Here is a 21,108-nt window from a genome sequence, read left to right as displayed (position 1 = left end):
ACTTATATACCCGCACACTAACAACGTTTTAGCAGAGAATTAGATTGTGACATAGTCTGCGAGAGATAACTTAATATAACTGCTCATAATTCTGCGACTCTCTACTTATGAGAAACCGTTAATCCATGAACCAGAGACCACTTTGTGTAATATTATCAGAAAACCCAAAATGATCAATTAATCCAAAAACAGGTGAGTGTAATTCCTAACTCCCCTATTGGTGCTATACAATTAGTGATTCACAGTTGGTAAAGTATAATTTTTAACTAATCTGCTAAACACTAATATAAAAATCCACATCTAACCAATAACTCCCTGATCCAAGAGCATAACTAACAGCTCTTTATCTACAATTACCATGGCGTTAACTAAAGCAATAATTAGCCTGCACTGATTTCTATCTTGAGGACACATTACAATGTAAAATTTCGATGAAACATTATCTTCACTGACATTATAAAAGTCCATATTTCAATAAAGAGAAATAAATTTGTATTTTTTTAAATATTTTAAATTATATGTAATAAATTCAGATTGTTTGTATTTGTGCACCACAATGTAACACTTGTTCTCTCTTCTGCCTTTGTCTATTCACACCTAGTCCAATCACAATAGAGGCTTCACAAATAGTTAACTGCTAGGTGATGCCTTAATTTGCATTTTAATAGAGGTCCATGGACTTCCATTATACCTGGAATGGGAGTAACCTATGTCTGAGCTCCCCATAAAAGACAGCTGTAGCTCATGCACCTCACACATTCACTCCTTGTGAACTGAACACTGTCTTCAAGATCCTTCTCTGATTCCCGTGCAGCACGCTGTGCAGATTGGACCTCTTAGGAGCTGATTTCCCTGGCTGTATTATACTGATCCTGCTTTGTGACCCACAGGAGCAACTTCTCCACTGATACCTCATCTCCACAGGACTCCTTCCTGCCCAGGTGAGACCACTTTCTATGGTTTATCCAACTTCTGGTTTGTTTAAAGGGTTTAATGCTCTAAAATTAGATGCTATATAATTAGTAATTAATCAGACTATCATTTCCCTCTTTATAGAACAATCTGACATTATTTTACTCTTACCTTGTTGCTTGGTGTTCATGATATCAAGTTATAAATTGCTTTTCAGTGCAGTTTCCATTTGTCAGTCATATGTAACTGCACTTCATAGAAACCGTAAATTGTGACTATGCTCTTTTACATGTTTGGTCCTTATGCTGAAGAACAACATATTTTCAGAAAACACTAAATAATGCTTGGTAACAGAGTATACTATTTTCTTAACAGTTTGGCCATTGGGTGGCTCTGTTCCAGCTTGTGATGTCTTGAAAGTGTCTAAATAAATTATGATAAAATTAACCACATTTAAAACTCCATTTAACAAGCATTTAAATATATAAATTTTGTATTGTCTGATAGAGGACATCCATCACCTGTGTCCAAACTGCAATTCAGCCAAACTCTGGAAATGGAGGCGATTTCTGACATCTACCAGGTCATCGAGACTCTTGGTCAAGGGACCTTTGGAATGGTTCTGCTTGCCCAGGACAAGATAACAGGTATGTAAGCATCTGACTAGAGACTGGAGATCACATCATGTAGACTATTATATCATAAACTTTCTTGAAGTCCTGATTAGAAAGATATTACAATTTCTTTCCTCTTGTTTTTAGGTGAAGCAGTAGCGCTCAAGTTGGTGAGGAAGGACAGAACCCAGCTGAAAGACTTCCTCCGAGAGCTTGGCATATCAATTGCTCTCTCCGGCTGCCATGGCTTTATAACCACATACCCAATGTTCTATAACACAATGGATTACTATATCCTGCCCCAAGAGCTGGCCCCTGCAGGGACTCTTCGGGACCTTATCCAACCAAAGGTAAAAAGCACCATTGTGAATTTTTTTGCAGGTCTTTTTCATCTTCACACTGTGTACTACATCCACTTAAATTATCATTATAACACAATTTTTTACATATAGGACACTATCACTAAAGCTGCGGGTGTAAAAAATGGAGGCTAAAGCAAACTTCAAATTCATTAATGTTAGAATGCTGAGAAATTAGTCTATGCCTAGAAATTGGACAATAACACTTAGTTCAGTCTGCTGAGTGTAGTAGTTGGGATCGGCCTCAGAACACCTAAGGCCAAATTCCGCAAGCGGAATGTGCAATAATTAGCAAATCAATGTGGAACAGTTTTGAAAATTAACGTTTTACCATCTTCATTGTAAATTATTAAAGATTGTCTTAAAACTTTTTGAGACTTAATATTCTACAGAATAATTGTGAAATTTTTTTTTGTGAATGTTACTTTTAACAGATAACTACTTACCATAAAACTGACTAGTAAAAAGAGAGCTTTTGAGGCATATTAATATCACATCTTTAGGACCACAAATTCACAAATATTTAAATAGAAAAACTACATTTTATTTGACATAATTTGAAAAGATTATTATTATTTGTTGTTCTTTTCTACAACCAGGTCATGTTAAGACCATTTTTTTTAAATCACATCCCGTTCGTGAATTGTGTCCTTTGTGTTAAATAACTGAACATCACAATTTAATTTATTGGAAGAACATGCACAGTTTTTCATATATTTTATTATTATTATATATATTATGTTTAGTGTTTTGTTTTGATGGTTCTCCACTTTATTATGGTCTATATGTGGACAGTTTCTAGTCTCACATTATTAAATGATCAGATATTGAGTGTCCACAGTGAGACTCATTGCTGTTGCATATACAGTAAAACATGTGTATATATATGAAGGAACGTGAAATACCAAATTTTCCATCTTACTACCGAAATATAGCAGTTTCTGATGGTGTTTCAGGTTAATATTTAAATGCTCTATATATATGTTATATATTTGTTTGTTGTTCCTTCAGTGTTTTCAAGCCTCTTTTTTGACTGTCTCAAAAATACATAGCTCCATCAGCTAAATCATATGGGAAGGCTTTAAAAATGTTGGTGTGTCTATATTTCAGATCTGCATGCAGTTTAACCTTTTAAAAATTAGGAAATAACATGCTTAAATATACTGACTTCTGTAGGGTGCTGTACAAATACGTCTCATAACATCTATCTGTCTCCTTCTGCAGGTTGGCATGCCAGAGGGTGTGGTGAAGCGCTGTGCATTACAGTTGTCCCAAGCTCTGGATTACATGCACGGCATTGGGTTGGTGCACATGGACTTGAAGCCAGACAATGTGCTTCTCATGGACAAAGAATATTATAACATTAAACTTTGTGACTTTGGTTTGAGTCGAAAAGCTGGCAGTTTTGTGTCCACCAGGTCACATATCATCCCGTATATGTCCCCAGAGTTGTGTGACGTGAAGAATGATGAGTACTTGGTCCTCTCCTTTAGTGTAGACACCTGGGCACTTGGTGTTCTACTGTACTTTGCACTCACTGGATACCTTCCCTGGATGAACGCTGTGGAGTGGGACATGGAGTACCACGTCTATCTTCACTGGCAGAAACACTGCCATCTTATTCCTCCACCACCTTCCTGGCAAAGGTTTACAAGAGAGGCCTTAGCCATGTTTAATAAGCTCCTCTCACGGAACTGTTCTGATCGACCATCAATTCTGTGTGTGTTAAACTATCTTCATTGTCCTTGGAATATTCATTACCTGTGCTAAGACAATTTGAAGGCTACAAGAGAGATAGTGGAGATGGATAACACAAATGGATGAGGGCAACCATCAGGCTGTAATCCTACAAGAGACCAACACAATATATCATAGAATGGATCCCTGCAATTCAGCCCTAATGGATCTGGAAGGAAACATTACACGGACTCTGGGGTCATTTCTTGCACCAAAAACTAGTTGTACATTTCAGTGTTTAATAAAAACAAACATATGCTCTTCAAAGTTATTTTTTTGTCACTTCCTTTGCTTGAATATCTATATTAAGCAGATTGTCTTTAAAGCACACCAGCAGTTTAAAAATAATGCTTCTATAAACGAGGGAAAATATGTTTGTTACATAGAAATATAATCCCCTGTCAGTGTATGTGCAGTCCTGGAGGTAAATGTGTCAAGCTGAGAGCTTTTCAGCAGGTTTGAAAAATCAATCAGATTCTAGCTATCATTTAATTAATACATTCTACAATATGAAAGCTAGAATCTGTTCGGTAGCTATAGGCAATATCTCCACTTTTTAAACCCACCAGAAAACTCTCAGCTTGATACATTTACCCCCTGGAGTGCACAGATGGTCAATGCACTTCCTCACTTGCAATTTCCTCAGCTCTGGCTAGATTTTGGGTGTGGGCATAAATGAGTAGAGGGTCCCTGCACATGCAGGTTTTACACCTATGGCTGTTAAATGGGGACACACGTATGGGTGATATCTGCATTTACCTGTCTATTGCATTAACTCTGGTGCACTCTCAAGCTCTGCTCACCCACTCACATGTATGATGGGTGTCTCAGTATGACACATAACACTGTCTCTCTAATCTGGTGCCATCTATCTCTTCAGATGTGACAATCAGTCTTTGGCTGCTGTCTCTCAGACATACTGTAATATTCTGAGGTAATGTGGTATATACCCCCTTACTTAGCTCTCCTCAGTCACATTCTGAGGTAATTTCTCCATAACATCTGTCCCATGTCACTCATCTTCTCTCAGATATCATATTCTGTGGCCCCTCATTGTTGCAGGCCATGGACCCACTCCCCATATTACAGGGGGGATGCCGGTACCTCCTCCCCTCTGTCCCGTGTCCCTGGCTGTCACTCCCTCAGCACTCACTTCTCCTCCCCTCATACCAACCTTATGTTGCTGGTGTGTCTTCTATGGGGCCTAGAGCTGGGGCCACATATTCAGTCATCGGGAACTGTATATACCAACATCAGAGGGGGCGTTACACATCACTGTGTGAATATTGCTGAAAGAATAAAAGGTATTAAAAAGTAAATTTTATTTGTTGTGATGAGTAAGTGAGTTATTAGATTACAGTAGGATGTCAGAGTAAAGAAAACCTAAATTTGTTGTACCTCGTCTTTAACCCTTTACCCAACAGTGCCAGAGATTTTACTGCATTGGCCATTAATATAAAATCTATGACAAGAGCTAGCTACAGAGTTGCAATACAATAAACCTTTTTATTTAAAACTCAGACATTCACCTCTTAGCTGAATGTCTTGTATCCAAGATTCCCAGTCATTTGTCACCTGGCAGGTGTTAGAGAAAGCAGAAGGATATCTAGTGAAATTCAGAAACATCCACACTACTTTTCGTATAACTAATCTGTATTAAAGCTACCCATGATTTTGCAAACACGCTATAAGCTCCTACTCAATACCAACCATTCTCTTTCCTGCTATATGTCTGCCATCAACCTATATGTGTTAAAAAATATTAACTAGAGAATTGTTACATTAGAGATTGTTTTATCCATTTCAATATTGTATACCCCAAGCAGTAAAAGCAAAAGGAAAATACCCAACCACAATGGCTCTGTGGCGCAATGGATAGCGCATTGGACTTCTACCATGTTGTAATTATTCAAAGGTTGTGGGTTCGAGTCCCACCAGAGTCATTGCTTCAATTCAATTGTGAACTTTTCAAATTCACATATATCTGGATGTAACTTACAGATTGTAGGTTTCAAATCTATCAAAGATGTATTAAGTAATAAATCCTTATAAGCATTCAAATAGCTGCTATATACAACAGGTTGTTGTTAGATCAAAATCTTTTCAGTGTGATAAAAGAAATGAGCTTTTCTACCTAAGATCCTCAACCTGGGTAGCACAAAATACTGGAATAATTCCTGATACTTGAAATAGTATTTGTAGGGAAAATTGGCAGTTGGAAAATTCAGACATGGCTTTTTGTCCCATTTAGCAGACTTGTTGTGAATATCTGAAACTCTTTTAAAAATTTGGAACAATGGAAACATTTTTTTAATCCACCACTTGAACCCATTGTTACCAATAATAATTTAAGAACTATGTCTGTGGCATACATCCACTTCTAAAAAGATAATAATGATAGCATGAATTAAGACTTGTATCTCCACTTGAAAGCAGACAAAAACTATGTAAATATTGGAAAATGTTTCTGTCTGCATTTTGTATTGCAAAACAAACACAAACTCTAGCACACAGTCCTGTGTTTCCTGGAAAATTTCCAATACTGTAACCTGTGTTGAATTAAAATAAATTTTTAAAGCGTATTTCTTCTAGAGATGAGTGGTTCAGATTATGTGAAACTCGTCAAAATCTGACGTTGGGGATACTAGTGAAACCAAATAGTGACTCGGTTTCTTCCGCCAAATGAGGTTCTCAAAATTAGGTGAAGCGTCATTTGCGTGATTATTTTTGCAAAACTCTTGCGAGTTTTGGATCACCATCTTTTGTATATATAGTTCGCATTCGTTCTCTAAGGTGCCATTTTAGAAGAGACAGTGTGTAGGGAGGAGGTTAGGTTATACTCAGAAAATAGCGCTCAAGGTGAACCAGGGACATAATAAAGCAATAGGAAAGCAATAGTATCCTGTTATCATTGTAAAGCAGTTCTGTAGAAAATAGTCAGCTACAATAGTTAGCTGATCAATTGCTTTTAATTTCAATCTTAATACACTTTATGCAGACTAGTGGCTACTAGGTGTTTTTAATGCATTCCATATATCTGATAGTAAAAGACAGTATATACAGACTGAGTTAGATAGATATCATTGGGAACTAACTAGCAAATTCTAAAGAAAAACAGTGCTTTTGCTGTCAGACTTTTAGCAGCAGAATCCAAAAACAAACAGATTTCCTTCTTTTAAAACTGAAAGTTTAAGTAAATGCAATCTTGTGTGGGGTAGTGACATGTGAAATAATTTAGAAAAAAGATGGGTGTTTGCGTGTGAGATTCAGCAGCAGTTGCACGCACCTAAAAAAGCTATATATTCTAATTGTTTCTATTTTCAATATTTTTATATTTTAGAAGGGTCATTCAGTGAAATCTATATTTAAAAAAAGCTGATAGTAAGGGTCAGCACGCAGCTAACCCACCGAAAAAGGGCTATATATTTTGATCTTTTCTATTTTTCAATACTTGTCTGTTTTGGAGGGGTCATACAGTAAAATCTATATTTAAAGAAGGGTATTTATGATGGTCAGCAAGCAGCTGGACTCCCCCCCCCACCCTCCCACCCCCCAAAAAAAAATATTATATATTGTAATCTTTTCGTATATTTTGAAAGGTTCATTCGGGGAAATCTATATTTGAAAGGGGATTTTTTTGTTAGAGGGTTTTTTACTGGGAATTTTCAAAATTCAGTGACCGCTTGTAGAACATTGCAGCGGCTGCATAAAAAATGTCATTTGCCATGAAACCAATTGAAGCAAGCCCATTGGTTAAATTAAATAAAAAAAATAGTATAAGGGGCAAGAGATAAAAATGTTGCAATAATACGCACACACACTAAATCTGAAACTTCATACAGGCATTATGAAGAATTAAGAGGCAGTAATAATTGTCATTAGATGGAAAGAGGCATGAAATTGTAAAGATCTACTTAATTTGTTGTCACTTTATAAATAAATAAGGTTGCTGATAGATGAATGTGGCCTGCACCCATTGAACAAAAATTCAAATATTAGCCACACAATACATTGCCACAATATTCATCGGATGCAAGAGTATGGCTTTCAATACCTTGGTTTACTTATATGCTCTGTGCCATAATGCTGCCCTTCTGAATCAAACCATGGGACTCATATATGCTTATGGGGGGGGAGGGAGGAAAATCATGTCCCAGAGGTAAGTTTTGTCCAACCCCGGGGTAAAGGGGACTGCCCAAGACTTGCAGCTGAGGTTGTTCCCTAGACCCATGTATATAAATATGGATTGTATATAAATTATATTTATATATTGTATTATTGACATGTAAGATATATGTAAAATATACAGTTCAGATAGGCCAATAGTCCCCCTTCCCACACATGCATGTATAATACTTATATTGATGCAGATTTGGTTGCTCAAAATATTATTATTATTATTATTTATTTGTTAGGCGCCACAAGGTATCCGCAGGGCCGCACACAGTACTAACAGTAGACTATACAGGGTGAAACCATACAGAACAATGAACAAAAAGTACCAATACTTCAGAAACTCCGGCTAGTCATATGCAGTAAAGACGGAGCGGAAGAACAGGTATGGAGACAGGAGGGGAGGGGCCCTGCTCATACGAGCTTACATCCTAAGGGAGGGTAAACAGACCAGGCACAAGAGGAGCCAGTTGTCTTGACAATGCAATAGAAAGATATGATGGATAATGATTTTTGCTATGTGATGGATTTAAGGAACCATAAAGTATGGTTTATCATTTTTGAATTGAATCAGAGAAAGCAAATGCAATGATGCCAAAGTTAGAAAAGCTTTCATTAAGACAGCTCACTAGAGACTTTTGCCAAAATTGTTGAAAATTGAGACCATTGTTAAAATAGACTGGAAATGAGTGCTAATGCTATAAATAGTAATACATGAGTAAAAACAGCTTAAATGGCACTATTTTAGCTATATTTCACAATTTTTTATTGACCAATGTTGCTTTATTTGTGTTTTGGTTTAATTGCATACATACTGTATGCATTTCTTATATATTGCTATAAGATTATATACTTTTGATACATTAATTGGTAATAATTCATATAACCTCTAAGTAAGATGAATATATTCACCTTGATTGAATGAGAGCCTAAATAGAAGGGTTGGGATTTTCTGTTACATAAATAGACACGTTACACCGTATGTGTTTATGCATTAATTTCAAATTTCCATTCTCTAAATATCAAGTATTGGGGTATAAAAAAGTCTGATAGAAAACCTGATTTTTTTTTAGCATATTTACATACCAAAACAGAAATACAAAATGCCCCCTTTCCACATTACTCCAGGTGTGTCCACCTTTGTCTCCAGACAAGAGCTGGGAGTCCATGCCCTAAAGGAACCAATCCTACCTTTGAAACAACTGTAAGAATACATTTAATAGAAACAGCCTATAAAGCAAAAAGTGAAAGATAGAGGAAGCAAGTCACTCACAGCTCATTATCCCACCTGGGATTAGTTATCACTAGTAGTAAAACATATGGTTACAGGACAATGGGCTTGTGACTATCCAGCACAATTCTTGTTACTTGGCCTGTACATCAGCATCTGAATACATTCCCCTCCCAGGACACTTCTATGTAGTGACCATATGATTGTGTTGTGTATGATGTGGATGGACGACGTTGTTTTCTGATCTTTACACTGAGAGCAAATCCATATTATCCTAGCATGAACCTGGCTGGAAACCTACTCTAGTTCTTGCTGAAGCCCTCTTCATGTGTCTGGGTTACCACCCTCAATTGAGAACATAAGTTGCAACTAAGAGACATTATTCCACAACTCCTGAAAATTTAATTGTTGCAAATAACAGACTTACAGATCAGTACTCTAACCGTAAATTGATGAACTGTGCATGAAATGCATTCTTTGTTTAGTCTAAAATGTATCTCTGTGGGTGTGAATATAATGTAATACATAAAGTAAAGAAGCTCTTACTGCTTGTATGTCAAACATATGTCTCACTTTCTATTCTTTCTGATTTATTTTTATTTCCCTCATCCTGGACTGACTGTTCTCTCTTTAAAATTAGTTGGAATTTGCATTTAGACAGACAATAGACTTTCCTATGCTGGATCAGAGATCAATATTCTAAATGTATATCTGCAGATAATATATAAGATCCCAATGGAGGGCAGTCTTCATAGGTTTCCAAACAACCCTACCTGAAACTATACATGGAAGAGATGGGTGATGAAACAGATAGATAATCAAGGATTTAGGCTATGGACTGGCTGTATTTGAAACAGGCAAGGTACAACCTCAGCTCTGATAGTAAAACCCTAAAGACACACTCATAATACAATATATATTTATTACACACACATATATATATATATATATATATATATATACATACACACACATATATTCACATACCATTAATGCTATTCTAGTTGCGCTTCAAACTATATTTTATGATCCAAGCAGGGAATCTCTGTTCCATATATTCCAATATATGTTTTTGTTAAAATATGTTTTTTTTAGAGTAAGAAAGAAAGAAAGAAAAAACGATAGAAAGAACATCACATCATGCTGAGTAGATAAATGTTAACAGGAAGAACAAAGAAAATATGTATAATTAACAGCGTAAATAAAATAACAAGATGTAAATAAAAATTGTCACAAGGAATATACCCACTTCCCAGGTGTGGTCCATTGAGTTCCCCATAATTATTCACTGAATAGTTCTGTAAAAGTAATTTAACTGGCCATAATCCCCAGATAAAAGATGTGCTTGTTACCTGACTGTTGATATAGCAAACTATTTGTAGTTATAATAAACCACTGTTTTACCCATTGTGTTCATCAATTGTTTTCATTTAAATTTAATTCTTATTTTTAATTTTTGTTTAGGTATTTAAAATGTTGTGTTCCAATAAGACTGGAGGATCATCTAATAATGTTCTGGTTTCATGCCAAGTACAGTATATGAAGCAGATGTGAACATATGTTGAGTGTATACATAGCATTATGTCAATAAAGCTTTTCCATATTTCCAAGAAGTTCTTTGTACATAATTCCTTATTTATGGAGGATTCCACCCAATCCAGGCGCATTGCATGGAATAGATAATTATGAAAAGGGACATGGTAGGAGACTCGTTGTTAATCCACACGTATAGGATGTCTTTTTTGACCACAGTGGAGATCAGCAAAAAGTTTTCTCCTCCTGTTGGTCATTCTAGAGGGCATGGTAATTATAACTAGAATAGCCCATTCCGGAAACAAGGGTACATAATTAAGAGGGATTGTCATATTTGTTTCTAAAAACGAGAAATCAAGGGACATCGTGGCACTATATGTTAATGACAAACTCACAGCATTTTGTGATCTTTTGTGGCCTGCCACTTCACGGCTGAGCTGTTCTTGCTCTTAGATGTTTCCACTTTACAATAACATGTGGCTGGGGCAGACGTAGCCGGGCAGATATGGGACAAACTGGCTTATTGGAAAGGTGGTATCATATGACATTGTTACATTGAAAGTCAGGGAGCTCTTCAGTATGACCTGTTGAATTAATTTCCAGAATAAATCAATATTATCCAGTCCAATTGTAGATTTTGCAATAAAAAGAGATTTACTTTAGTTTTAGATCTTAAGTTACATAGTTACCAAAGACAGAGTTAATTTACCATACAGCCTGTAGACCATGATTTCTTAGCAGAGAGAGTGTCCGCTCAGTTGGCTGCAGGTCAATTTAAAAACGTGGGTGTGTTTACAAAATGATGCCATCACAGAGGTCACATGGATGGCTCACAATCAATCAGGATTAACTTCACTGATCTACTTTCTTAGAAGAGATATTTGCTCAAGATATAGTTCCTAGCCTTTTCAAAGTATTGTACCAGCAATTCCTCAAAATAATAATATGTACTATAGCAATAATATATAATAATATTGCAGATCAGATTGCTGGCAATAAATGTTGTTATTATTATATATACAACTTTAACAGTCCACTCTCTTGTAGTACTCAAAACTACAATAATTTTAAAAAGTGTATTAATAATAATAATAATAATAATAATAATAAAAAAAAAAATCTTCCATTGATTTGACCATGTAGTGCTTAACTCAATTTATCCTAATCTAATTATGACCCTTCCCCTGTACCAGATGTTTCTACTAGTATGTATTTTTAACATTGATTATTCTATCAATTTCCATTTTTTTTATTTTTATATATTTATATATATTTATTATATATATATATATATATATATATATATATATATATATATATATTTATATATAATATTTATATATATATTACTACATATTTCACGAACAGATCCGTTAGAACCACTAATAAAAGTTTCCCCAATGTAAACATATTTTCTCTTTGATCAATTTCTTGTTTTGTTCATCTGTTCAACCAGTGAAATATGCTCAATATATCATCCCAAATCTAATCTCTAAACTAATAAATTTGAGGATTGAACAACGAAATGAACTGGACTTCACTTGTTACCTTTCTAAAACCTTAACAGCATTTTAAGAATCACTCTCAAAACCCCCATTCTGTAGTTGAAAATAGATGATGCTGGAACATATAGAAATCAATGAGGAGAAAAACAAACAGGTGGTGGCCACCATGTACGGCTCATTCTTCTTCGCTGATTCGTTTTTCTTGCACCAATCAATCTTTCATTTCCTGGAACACATTCTCAAGCTGTGGAAGTATTTCTCCCTCTTCTGCTTGGTCTTTTGATGGCTTGGTGTTCTTCCTACAAATGGTAGAGTGGATCCAAGTGTCTCTTTTCACAACCTTCAGTAATGTGGCAGCAGTCTTCAACACCTGGTAATATCCTTCCTATTGCTTTATTACACAACAAGAACATAGTAAATTTCTACCTGTAACAGTCAGTGTTTCACAAGTCTGGGGAGAGGATCTTCAAACTCCTTTTTTTTTTCTTTCAGTTGTTAGACTTATGTTAAATAAATATTTGACAGTTACTCATTGTTACAGTTCAAATGTCATCACATGTGGCTGCTTCCCTAAACAAAAATGTTTTAAAAAATGAAAAGTTAGATAGAGGTCTGAAAGTGATTATGATGCTGTGCAAAACCAAAAGATAACCCTCTGGCCACAGCTCGGCTCAGTCATTACTTTGCTCAATTCTAACAGCAGTACCTAATATATATAGTCAATAATTGATCACAATTCCCTTGTCCTTCATTAAACTAAGGTGCATGCTATCTTTCTTAAAACAATGAAATCAATACCTTTTTTTTAAGGTAATAAAACAATAAACTAACTTTAACCAATCTAAACAATCTTACTTCTATCCCTCGCCTAATTTACACTGTTCGCAATATATATATATATCCAGTACTATGTTATATAATGACCAGTATAAATCCGGATAAAATCACATAATGTAAAGACATAATGATAACCTTCTGAACTAAATTGTAATAGAACATCTTAAGATATGGCAACTCACTTAACATTTTCTAAATCAGTTATACAGCAAAACATTTTCCTGATCAGGTCTACATAATTAATCCTTTACTATATATATCACTAAACTAGAATAATCTACTGTACTATACACATACATTTTCACAAATCCCACACCCTACATAAATGGCGAGAAATTCTAAAATACAGTAATCTGTGCAAGCAATATCACAAAGGTGCAATCAGATATCTACTCAATAATTTCTAATATAAATATAGATCATCCATAATGTGTCCGTGTGCATTTTGTTGACTATTGTTGACTCAACGATATACATATAATACAATTTTGAAATTAGTTGTGGTAATACAGATACATTTTTACAATTGACGGTAATCTTTGACTATAGGAGAAGAGACAAAATGTCTTCAAACTCATTCCACTATGCAGGGATAAAACAAAACGTCTGCCTTATTTTGCTTCTGACACCAGGCTAACCTTTGGATAGTGAAACACAGATTTGAACAACTCCTAATTAGGCTATAGCTTATCCCTGTCAAAAACGTCTAAGAGAATATTTTCTTTCATTGTTGTGACATCATGATGTCAATCTTTGGCAAGGTAAGATGGAGTCTTGTCATTCGTCCAAAAATCGCAGATTTTAGCATCTTCTTATCACAACTTTTCAAATTCCCCCTTTTTCTCCTAATATCTATTGGGGAGGAGAAAAACAAACAACCAAACAAGGATTTCTGCTGCTGACCTGTGTAAACAAATTTATATATAATAGAGAGAAAATATGAGAATTCATTATACACGTTATTCCATTACACATTACACTAATATCATTTTCCAAGGACATGCATACTATATATATGGATTTTTTTTTCATTTAGAACATTTGATAATGACAGTTTCCCTACAATCTGTTTTATAAACAGTTTAACATTAAGCATTTTCCAATAACTCATAAATAATCCTTACTCACTAAATGCTGCCGCAACTATATTTTGTTTTCGATTTCATCATGTTGCCATATTTCTAAACATTAATTTTTTCTCTAGGTTACAACTCGCATGAGTTGATTCTACATATTAGCATTTACAATTTTTGTAATATTCACTATTGTAATTACTGTTATCACCTCTTTACTTGTAGCCATGCTTTGTGTACTTAACCCAGATGTCTCAACTTCCTTTGATTTATATAAGTTGTTTTTTTTATTTTGTTTAAACTTTCCAGCTTGCTCTCACTTCATTTTGCTGTGCTACCTTTCGCTTTGCACGCTATCCTGCTACATGCCCTTTTGAAGTTTCCACAGTGTTAAACAGTCATCATTTTCAATTCTCATTTTTGTTGATTTAAATCAATCGTACCTTATCGCTAACGTTATTCAGTACCTCTGAATTGAAACTACCTATCGTTGGGAAAGGCCTAACACAATCCTTGGTCATCTTGACCCACTTGTCGCAATATGCAGTTGCACATGCACCATATTTCTTACACATAAGAAATCTCGCTGACCAATAGGCCCTTTTTCAGGCAGTACATTGACCATCTCTAGCGTATGCTTAGCACCCATGTTGAACAATGTCAATATCTTTGCAGACCACAGGGCTATCAGCCCCTCGATACCCTGCCGCTCCAACGAATACTTTCAACACTTTGCCACACGCAATCTACCGCTAGAGATTTTTAACGGCCGTGGATGTATTTGCTCAAGCCGCATCCACTCGCTTCCTCTTGCACCAAACGAGGACCCCTATCACAGAAATATCAATGCGGACCACGAGACTATCAGCTCCTTGATACCCTGCCTCTCCAACAAATCTGTTGAGTCTATTAAAACTGGCAGCATCTGGGAAAATCAATTACCAGCCTTGCCAACATAATTCCTCCAAGCTGCTCTCCCAAGTCACAATCATAGCCTTAACGTGTGGTCCGATCGCACCGCTTAAAGATACTAACTATCAGTAAACGTTGTGATTACTATTGGGCGCGCTTTGCGAATACCTCCTTTGTTTTCGCCGCCAGTATACCTGCCCCGTATTCCGTCCTTAAGTTGGGCAACCTGCCTCGTCAGACAGAAACTGAGACCATTCAACAATAAAACAGTGTATTTAAGTCACAAAGGCACACAATATACACCTTTTCTGCGCAGAAAATCAACTTCCCAACAATAGTAAAAACGTTTCAGAGGCTTTAACAAGTGATTTTACTATAAAATACAACAGGACTATCTATCAACGCAGCTGCTTAAACATGTGGCAACACAGGAACACATATGTGTATGCTAAGCAAACAAACCAATGCTGTATATAACAATCGCATTAGGACTATTTATACCAATATTACCACTGTCCCTTTAGGAACACTCCAGCACCTCTGATAGACTCTCAAAGCAGGAATTCGGTTTATCAACACAATATTTAATAAAAGTATAGAACGATATGTTCCTACCTTATTCACTCTCAGTGGATAAATCAAATTCACCACGTCCCCACAGTAGGGGGGTTACAAATAAATTTCCCTCAACCATATACATCAAACCCCAGTTGAGCTGTTAGAGTGCCCCTATTGACCACAGAAGGTTATTAAAACATGAGTAATTTTAATTCTTAATTCCCAATTTAACTATAAAAAAAAAGTTCTGTCATTATCAAACATTTATAATTATTTAATATTTTCATAAGTAGCTTCATTCTAAAACATATCCGGCACTTACTCAAAGGAAAGGAGAGAGAACAGAAGAAAAAAAAAAAATCAACATAATTTGGACATTTCCTGTGATATACCACTGATATGCACCATCTTACTATACCTGTTTTTTTACAAACTACCAAATTTCATAAAGTAGCAAAATTTATATATATTCAATTAGTCTTTTCCTTTTACTCATTAACACACTTACCCATATGCTTTGTTCAGATAATAGTTCTATCAATATATCTCTAAAATCATACTTGTATACTGCATTCATACATCTCATATATTCATGTGTATCAGGCATATCACAAATACTGTATCTCTGCACAATTTGTTATTTCTTAAATCTATGTGCTCAAACCTTAAAATTAACTAGAACAAAAAATATTTTTTCAAAAAATTTATAAATATCCACTAATATATATCTACTTATTTCTAGCAAATGTACTTATATCAGTGATTATTTCAATTTGACTAAAATATAAATATAAATTCTATTGATACAGAAAGATGTCCAAATTTAGTATACAGTATGCTTTTATCAATTAATTTCCTAGTAATATCCAAGAAAAGCATTTTTTTTAAGTAATAGTCCTTGAATCCTGTTGGTGTATCCTAATTGAAATGAGAGAAAAAAAACATTATTAAAATAAAATCAGTATATTATAACAATTTCAATTATATGTTTCAAACTAGATTAAATTACTTGATTTAAAACCGAATAAATTAACTGCTTGTCTCCTGTAAAAAAAAACATTTGGCATTGGCTCCCACCCTGTTTGGCTCTCTTGGGAGCAAAGAATGAATAGGTTAATGTTAATTAAGTTAGCAAACAAAACAAAAGATACCTTGTAACTTAATCTATATGCACAGCCTTTTGTAGCATCCAGAAACATATGTTAAATACTTAGGTGTGGAAGGAACTTTTCCCATGTAAGTTTCTGTTTTGGGCATAACTGTTAAGGGTGGAAAGATTTTAACAATTGCAAAGTCTTTAAATCATGTGTATGCATTACATTGAAGAAGAAATAATAATACAACATAATCCCCTCCCTGCCATCCATTGTGACCAATCCACAACTAATGCAATCACAATAGCTACATCATAAATGGGCAAGTTCTAGGTGATACATTCATTTGCATCTTAATAGAGGTTCATCAACTTTCAATTATCTCTGGATGGGGAGTGACCTCAAGGCCCTGGCTGAACTCCCAATATAAGGCTGATCATGATATAGTTTAAGTACTTCAGTTATCTGTTGTAACTGTACACTAAGGACTTCTCTGTGATACCAAGGACAAGTTGTACAAGATTGGACATCTGAGGAAGATTTTACCCAACTTCTTGGACTAAACCTGTTCTGTGAGTCATTGGAGCAGCTTCTCTGAATATCCAACTTCTCCTGACATTTTACTGCTTAGGTAAGTTAAATTTTAATGCTCTAAAGTTTCATCTCCATCATATTTTTGGTAATACATTTTGAAATATGTACACTTACTTTATTGACACTGTGCAGTACAAGGTGGTAATATGTAGTTCTTGGATAGCAATAGACTTGTGATAGCCCTTAGTATGAAATTTGCTAATAGTAAGGAATTTAAACCTTGCTTTTTACTGATTATTAGTAGAATTGTTAAGAATGTCCTTAAACATTCTCTCTTCGCCTTTAAGGATATACAACGCTAGGATTTGGCAATGCCGTTCCTTTATGATACGATACACAATCCAAGATGCAGGTACACTCTTTAAGCAAGAAGACCAATTTATACATAATTAAAGACAGATATATTTTACACTCTGCAATGATATAAAGTCTATAATAGAAAAACTATAATAAACATGAGGTTCTTTGTACACATTTTGATCAAACTATGAACCTCAGGCCTGATTCATTAGGAAAAGTAAGGCAAAAAAAGAGGAATACATTTTCTCTGGGACAAACCAATTTTAAAATCCAAAGGGTGCCAATTAGTTTATTATTTTGCACATTAGTTAAATACTGGCGTTATTTTTCATGTAGCACACAAATACTTGATAGCTTTATTTTTACACTGAAATTTAAAGTTAATCTAGGACGTGCCTTACCTCAACTATACATCTGCAATCACATTTTAAATTTACCTCCCCCTCCAATGCAACATGGTTTTACCAAGGTGCTTCTTTTTTTTTGCTTTAACTTTCCTTAATGAATCAGGCCCCTCAAGTTTCTTCTCATTGTTCTATTATAGTCTATATTCCTGCAGAGTTATATCTGTCTTTAATTATGTATGAATGTGCATATTGGATTGTGCATTGTACTTTCAATCACAGTAGTGTAGCAGCTTTAATTTATTTGGAGGTTAGGGTGTCCAGATCACCCTTTCTTCAAATGTTGTATATTTTGAAGTTTGTTTCTGCCTTATTTCTGGCCCAGCACCCTATCCATCTATCCATAGGTGTTGTTAATTAGAGCAGTCTGGATCCTACCTACCTTGTAGTTTATAGGCCTAAATGAGGCAAGTCCCATATTATAAAATTATCAATTGTTAGTGTGAAATAGGTGACCTTGATGTCATAGATGGACACCCACTGTTTGATCAAACTGTGCACTAAGAACCTCATGTTGATTCTCGTTGTTCTATTATAGAGTTTATTTTACTGCTGAGTTTGACTGTATCTGTCTTTAATTATGTATAATATGGTCTTCGTGCTTAAAGAGTGCACCTGCCTCTTGTACTGTGTATTGTACTTTAAGTCACAGCAGTGTAGGCTGTTTAATAGATTTGAAAATTATTGTGTGCAGACCAATCCTTCCTTGAAATTTTATGATATATAATATATATATAGATATCTATATATAAAACTTTCACACATTTGCTCTAAACATTTTTGTATTTTGTGGTTACAGATCGGGTCTAACCTCAAACTTGAGGACTTGTGCAATCATCTTCTAGATTAACATGGAGGACAATCAACATTTTGAAATCCAGCAGGTATCAAAAGACAACTTTCAAGTGTTGAAACAGCTGGGCCAGGGGACTTATGGTCAAGTTGTAATGGCTCGAGAGAGGGAAACTGGTAAGATAATAGTCATAAATAGGTTCTAGAAAGATTTCAGCAATGGGCACAGATAACAATTGATCCATAACATGTGGGTACCGCTAAATGTGTTTGTCTTATGAAGTGTAAGTACAATTCTTGCTCTGTAAATGTCTAATGCATGTGTTACCTCAAATGTGGCTTTTTTTTGGATTGCGTGCTAGAAATGAGATGGTTTCCTTCAGAAGCTACTGATGGGAAATTGTTTAACTAATGTATATTAATCATTGTACAACATTGTACTTTTTCTGATCAGGTAAATCTGTTGCTTTAAAAAAAGTGAAGAAGAACCAGACCACACAGGAATCGTTCTTCCATGAGCTCTTTGTATCCATCTACCTGTCAAGCTGTGAAGGCATCATCTCTACTCATCCCACCTTCATTCAGACTAATAACCACTACACTATGACCCAGGAGCTGGCACCTGCCGGATCCCTTCATTCTCTCATTCAGCATGGTGTAAGTAGAGCAAAATTCAGATCTCCTTAATGTGAAAAGTGTTACATCATACATTCATCCTTTGTGTTTTTATATTTATATTTGTTTTTATATTTGGTTGATAAATATGAACCAATATGTTATCATGTGTAAATGTCCTTAAAATTTTGGAATAATATAATACAAATTGGATATTTTTTAATATGAGGATAAAATGCTGACTTCAATTTCACTAATATTTCATAGGTTACATATTATTATTATTATTATTATTATTATTATTATTATCATTGACAACCAGTAACATTTATGTATCACAGTAGAAAATATCTGTCTCCCCACTATCTTAATATTTGCCATCTATAAGTTTCATAAAGAAGTTTAAAATATCATTTCTAATGGAGACACTTCTAAAAATATGTATTCTAATTTTTCAGGTTGGAATTCCAGAAGAGATGGTGAAACGTTGCGCAATGCAGCTGGCCAGAGCTCTAGAGTACATGCACAGTAAATCACTGGTGCACAGGGACGTGAAGCCAGATAATGTGCTTCTAATGGACAAAGATTGCCACCACATCAAGCTGAGTGACTTTGGATTAACTCAGCGTGCAGGGACCCTTGTTCCATCTATGTCACCCATCATACCATACATGTCCCCGGAACTCTGTGACTTGAAATATGGCAGTTTCTTAGCCTTGGATCCAAGTGTTGATGTCTGGGCTTTTGGTGTGCTTCTCTTTGTTGCATTCACTGGATCCTATCCGTGGAGAAGAGCTGTGGATGAAGACCCACTTTTCCAGGAGTTTATCAACTGGCAAAGTCTTGTACGACAAATTGCATCTCCAAGATCCTGGCAGAAATTCAGTAGGAAGGCTCAGGATATGTTCCATGTTCTGCTCTCCAAAGATCCTACCATCAGGGATCCAGTAGGCGTTGTCCTGAATATTCTTGACTTTCAATGGGGAGTTGAAGATATTCCAGAGGAAGTCTTTCAGATTGTGGTAGAAGAAAAAGATAATGAAATCAGAGAAGACGAGGCCCAAGTCATTATAATAGAGGGAGAAGATGTATTTATTAATGTTGAGAGCCCCAGTGATGTGGAATATATCATTGTGACCTATACCTCAGAACAATCATTTTCTAATTATAGCCCCTCAACGTTGAGTTTTTGGACAGAAAACAGCCTTAATCTGGGATCTGAAGTAGAGATTGGCTAGACCTCACCATTATAATAGATACATTTGGAAAGGCAATATTCAATTTCAAAGCCAATGCAACCTATTATTAATGTAAGTATAGTAACTGCTATCACTGGAATTGTTCATGTGAACATTTGTCCTCTGTTGCCGGGACGCGGCGCTACAGTGAAGAGCGTTCGGCTGTTGTCTTGGCAACGGTCGGGTACTAGGCGGATATGACATCCCGGTCGTCAAGGTGACGACCCGGACACCATGGGGCACAGGAAGCAAGCCGCGGTGGCTATGAGTACCGCCGTGGCTCGTGACAGTACCCCCCCCACTTGAAGAGGGGTTAAGGCACCCAGACACCCAGGTTTCTTAGGGAATTTTTTGAAGAACTCCTTTAGATGTCTTGTAGCATGAAGTTGTCTTTGCGGAACCCAGGAGCGATCTTCCAAACCGCGATTCCTTCACTGTACTAGGAAGTGCATCTGACCCTGCACCTTCTTAGAATCGAGAATCTTCTGAATGATATATCTTTGAGGTTTGTTCCTATTCCGTACATGCGAACTTGGAGGCTGGGATTGATTTGGGTATAGCACAGGTATAAGCAGGGAGCAATGGAATGTGTTGGGGATCCTAAACGAACCAGAAATTTGCAATCTA

At 35.6% G+C, this 21,108-nt stretch overlaps 2 protein-coding genes and 1 non-coding gene across 3 annotated transcripts; all 3 read left to right on the top strand.

The window, feature by feature from the left end:
* Positions 1-1,468: 1,468 nt before the first annotated feature.
* LOC142143110 (serine/threonine-protein kinase SBK1-like) lies at positions 1,469-3,655 on the top strand. The gene is made up of 3 exons (XM_075200826.1): positions 1,469-1,559; positions 1,674-1,876; positions 3,110-3,655. The coding sequence occupies exons 1-3, from the start codon at positions 1,469-1,471 to the stop codon at positions 3,653-3,655; spliced, it is 840 nt and encodes a 279-aa protein (XP_075056927.1).
* Positions 3,656-5,479: 1,824 nt separating this feature from the next.
* TRNAR-UCU (transfer RNA arginine (anticodon UCU)) lies at positions 5,480-5,565 on the top strand. The gene is given in 2 exon segments: positions 5,480-5,516; positions 5,530-5,565. It is a non-coding gene; the product is annotated as a tRNA-Arg (tRNA).
* A 13,122-nt stretch (positions 5,566-18,687) lies between these two features.
* LOC142143109 (serine/threonine-protein kinase SBK1-like) lies at positions 18,688-20,481 on the top strand. Its single transcript, XM_075200824.1, has 3 exons — positions 18,688-18,805; positions 19,083-19,285; positions 19,702-20,481. The coding sequence occupies exons 1-3, from the start codon at positions 18,688-18,690 to the stop codon at positions 20,479-20,481; spliced, it is 1,101 nt and encodes a 366-aa protein (XP_075056925.1).
* The last annotated feature ends 627 nt before the right edge of the window (positions 20,482-21,108 follow it).

This window comes from Mixophyes fleayi, chromosome 3, assembly GCF_038048845.1.
Source record: "Mixophyes fleayi isolate aMixFle1 chromosome 3, aMixFle1.hap1, whole genome shotgun sequence".
In the NCBI taxonomy this organism is placed as follows: Eukaryota; Metazoa; Chordata; class Amphibia; order Anura; family Limnodynastidae; genus Mixophyes; species Mixophyes fleayi.
The sequence above is the reverse complement of the archived record's forward strand: the minus strand, read 5'-3'. Positions and strand labels throughout refer to the sequence as shown.

Coding starts and splice junctions, on each gene's coding strand:
- LOC142143110 (XM_075200826.1), top strand. CDS start 1,469: ATGGAGGCGATTTCTGACATCTACCAGGTCATCGAGACTCTTGGTCAA. Junction 1,560..1,673: donor TGCCCAGGACAAGATAACAG/GTATGTAAGCAT, acceptor TCTTGTTTTTAG/GTGAAGCAGTAGCGCTCAAG. Junction 1,877..3,109: donor GGGACCTTATCCAACCAAAG/GTAAAAAGCACC, acceptor CTCCTTCTGCAG/GTTGGCATGCCAGAGGGTGT.
- LOC142143109 (XM_075200824.1), top strand. CDS start 18,688: ATGGAGGACAATCAACATTTTGAAATCCAGCAGGTATCAAAAGACAAC. Junction 18,806..19,082: donor GGCTCGAGAGAGGGAAACTG/GTAAGATAATAG, acceptor TTTTCTGATCAG/GTAAATCTGTTGCTTTAAAA. Junction 19,286..19,701: donor ATTCTCTCATTCAGCATGGT/GTAAGTAGAGCA, acceptor CTAATTTTTCAG/GTTGGAATTCCAGAAGAGAT.